The following is a 4,109-nucleotide window of genomic DNA, read 5'->3' as shown; positions in this document are numbered from 1 at the left end:
AAAGCATCCTCCAACTGCAATCTTTGGTTATTTCTTTATTAATTTAGCTATACTTTAATAGTATTCTTTCGGTTCAAATCTGTTCAGTGTTCCAAATTATTTGTTATTAAATGTTACATTAAGATAATTGGTATTTAAGTGTTGTTTAAATAAAATGCTTTTTAAATTTAAAAGAATCGTGGGATGTATCGAACCGTGGGTCAAAAATCGTGATACAAACCGAATCGTGAATTTGTGTATCGTTACAGCCCTAATGTCATTACAATCATGAATACAAATTTGAATTTAGCATACTTGAATATAATCAAAATGAAGATAGTGTGGTTTATCATATATAATTATTATTTCCATAATTACTGTCATGGTCTGTCTGTTTCCTTGTCTTGTTTTGGTGTTTTCCCTGTGTTTCCTGTTTTACTTTGGATATAAATAAACCGTATCAATGATACAACTTTATAAACGGCTATGAGTTGGTTTTATGTTCTGGTAAGATCGAAAATCATCAACGAAATTTCACATTCATGATTCGTCTCGGACTCTGCTCGCAGAAGTAAAACCCTGCGAGAAATATCGACTTGGATGCCGGCGTGTTTGTACCCAGAGCTGTTGAGATAGATACCCTGCGGCCCGGTACCATCAACAGGTGGCTCCGTGGCGCAATGGATAGCGCATTGGACTTCTAGTCAAACACTGAGATGTGATTCAAAGGTTGTGGGTTCGAGTCCCACCGGAGTCGCAACTTTTTCTTTCGATACTGGGCATTAGAACAGCATTTAATGAACAGACCGAGGCTCGTTAGCATCTCGCTAATTTCGGTAAAAACCATAGACATCTTATAGCATAGACAGAGCATTGGATGCTGGGACGCGAGAAATACGGCCGCCATCTTGGAGTGGTCAACCGGGAGCAGCAACAGCAGCAGAAACAGGATGCCGGGCTGTGGTTCAGCGTATTCCTGCTCAAATCGGCGGACCATCCACAATAGGAATCGGGGGATTACTTTTCACAAGTAAGATTTAACATTACCGTACCATTGGTATAATTGGTATTGAATAATAAAACACGCCAAACCATGTGGCCTTTATCATAGCTACACGTATGACAAAAAAACACATGAAAATCAGTGGTATTCAGTGAGGTATGATTAATTAAATGTAGGGCTGCAACTAACGATTATTTGAATAATCGATTAATCTGTCGATTATTTTTTCAATTAATCGATGAATCGATAAAAAAAAAAAGCATTTATAATTGCCGCATCTTTATTCAAAAACTGAACATTACTTCAAATTCACAGTGCAGACTGAAGTGTAGAAACACCAGGTTATTGCTCCAACGTCCCAGAACTATTAAAAGTAATGTTAAATAATAAAACAATTAAAAAAACATAACTGGGATAACACAATAAAAACATACAATGTATGATATACTTTTATATGTATATAAGGGATGTCCATGGTTAACCGGTCAAACCTATTGATACCATTTTCGAGACTCCTTGAAATAGAACTTGTTATATTGCTTTAATTGCTGATAAGATGATGATAGTTCAAGATAGGACATTAAACAGGTCATAATTCTATCTTTACTATCTATTTTATATTACTGGGAAAACAAGTTTTCACAAAAATCTCAATTATTATTTTTTTTTTCTGTTGCATTTGAACGCATCAATCATATTACTGAGCCGACCTGAACACATCACATTTGACATTGTTTGTGACCATTGGTCAGTTTATTTTTTTAAGCTAACTAGCTCTACATCCTGCCGATTTTAACATGGATTTAAAAACTGCATTACTATTTTTAACTGACGGGACTTTCTACACCGTCCGGTTGTGTGATTACTACCGCTGCTTTGAATGACTGTTGATGCACGCGGTGCCGACTCCGAGCGGTGCACCACGTCTGCAGCAGCAGCAGCTGACCGTTTTCGGTTGGACTAGACGGATAGGAGTAAAAAAAAAAGAGTTTTTTTAACCCAAAGACAGTGAAGGTACAACACTTCTATGTAGGCCTACAGTCCAGTGTTAAGATACGACCAAAATACAAGCTGTGGTCGCTCACACTAAAGCTCGCTGTGGGCGTGCATGCACCATGAACCAACCTGTCGGCGGCTGGCTGTAAACAGTGCTGCGCCTACGAGTAACTTTGCCAACGCATTTAGTAATCGATTTTTATCGATTCGTTGTTGCAGCCCTAATTAAATGCGCTGACCGTTCATTGCTCCAGCCAAACGGATTACACTGAGTGGAGCGGATGACCACTCCAAGATGGCGGCCCCGCGTCTCGTCAGCGCCAGTAGGCGGTAGCATTCGATGCTCCGTCTATCATATAAGATGTCTATGGTAAAAACAACAACAACAACTGGTTAGCAATTTGTAAAAAGGCTAAGAGAAAGCCCGGAGTTTGTCTCCCCCAATGGTGAACTGCAGAACTGTAGTCATTAGTGACCTTGCTAATTGTAGCTAGAAGCTAAATAAACATTCGACGACGAAAGCTTCAGTTGATACATTGAAAAAAACTCACAATAAGCACTGAATATTTCATAAAAACAACTATTGCAATGTTCAATAAAATACTCTTAAGTTAGCCATCGATTTTAATTAGCCCTCATTTTAGCACGTCTAGCATTAGCAGCCGCATGGTGCGCGTGCGATTTTATTTGCTAATTCCTCAATTTCACCGTGAAAATCTATTTCACAGTGAAGTATTCGTCCTTAAACGTAGTTTCTGGCATATTTTGCACTGCAGAGACAAAGTTTAAAAGCTGTTTCTCTACCGTCATATTTTGGTGTGCTTGTCCCAGAAGGTCGTAGCTTTGTCTAAATTGCGTCGATTTAATTGGAGCAGCCACGAACATATTATTTCCACCAGTAGAGGGCGCCTCTGTTATTGGGGAAGAGAAATGGGAGCCAGAAGGAATGCGTGGGACCGGCTGACGGTGGGTCAGAATATAAACCACAACGAGCAGTCTCACGCAGAGTAACTACAGTAACTACTTACAGTTACAAACAGTATCACAGAGACGCCACGATGGGAAAATCTGTAGGAGTTCTGCTGAGATATTTGGCCTGTCTGTTACAGCTGGCTCTTGGTTGGCCGGTAAGACCCCCTTTTCTAAATGTATTCATACACTTTTTCATGCATGTATTAATGTTTTTAGTTAAGTATTATCTATTATTATATTATTTCAAGAAGACATTGATCATTACCACAACAGTTTGTTTTCGTATTGTAGCACAGCGCTTTCTAAAGATGAATATAGTAACCCAAAATACTGCAGTGTTCACTTTGTAGAACAAAGTGTTTACCAATGTATATACTCAAGGATCTTTAAGATTATTGTATTATTAATAGAGGGTTTATAATATTATAACATTATTATTCAAAGGTCTATATGATTATAACATAATTATTCAAGGATTCATCCCATTATTATGTTATTATTCACGTGTCTATACGATTTTGTTAATATTTATTGGTCTATAAAATATGCATGCACATGGTGTGTGTGTGTGCGTCTGTGTGTGTGTGTTTGTGCGTGTGTGTGTGTGTGTGTGTGTGAGTAGGCCCCGTTGGGCCCCTGCGAGCAGCGCGTGGTCCAGTTGGAGGCGGAGGTGCGGGAGCAGCAGCTCTACATCGAACAGCTCCACGCCAGCCAGGCCCGGCAGCTGGAGAACATCCCCAACCTCCACCTGGGCCCGGAGAACCAGTACCGAGGTGGGGGAGGGGGCGTCCATCGACATGCCTGTGTCTACGTGTGCACATGTAAAGGGACCGGCATTTATATAGCGCTTTTATCCAAAGCCCTTCACAATATTGCCTGACGTTCACCCATTCATGCACACATTCACACACCGACGGCGGAGTCGACCATGCGAGGAGACGGCCAGCTCGTCGGGAGCAGTTAGGTTTATGTGTCTCGCTCAGGGACACCTCGACACTCACAGCCAGGAGGGGCCGGGGAACTAGCAACCCTTCGGTTACCAGCCAACCCGCTCTGCCTCCTGAGCTACACACATGTGTGTGTATCTCTAAATGTATCTATCTATTGTGTGTGTGTGTGTGTGTGCGTGTGTCTGTGTGTGTGTGCGTGTGTGTGTCTG

General features: G+C 40.9%; 1 protein-coding gene and 1 non-coding gene across 2 annotated transcripts in view; both read left to right on the top strand.

The window, feature by feature from the left end:
- Positions 1-645: 645 nt before the first annotated feature.
- trnar-ucu (transfer RNA arginine (anticodon UCU)) lies at positions 646-736 on the top strand. The gene is given in 2 exon segments: positions 646-682; positions 701-736. It is a non-coding gene; the product is annotated as a tRNA-Arg (tRNA).
- Positions 737-1,982: 1,246 nt separating this feature from the next.
- LOC132454630 (fibrinogen-like protein 1) overlaps positions 1,983-4,109 on the top strand; it is a 6,675-nt gene continuing 4,548 nt past the window's right edge. The window contains exons 1-2 of the mRNA XM_060048121.1: positions 1,983-3,105; positions 3,573-3,723. Of these exons, the coding sequence (XP_059904104.1) occupies positions 3,037-3,105; positions 3,573-3,723 (220 nt within the window). The 5' untranslated portion in view covers positions 1,983-3,036. The remainder of the gene's footprint in view (positions 3,106-3,572; positions 3,724-4,109) is intronic.

The sequence above is a fragment of the Gadus macrocephalus genome, chromosome 3, assembly GCF_031168955.1.
Source record: "Gadus macrocephalus chromosome 3, ASM3116895v1".
Taxonomy (NCBI): Eukaryota; Metazoa; Chordata; class Actinopteri; order Gadiformes; family Gadidae; genus Gadus; species Gadus macrocephalus.
This window is presented reverse-complemented; position numbering and strand designations above follow the sequence as displayed.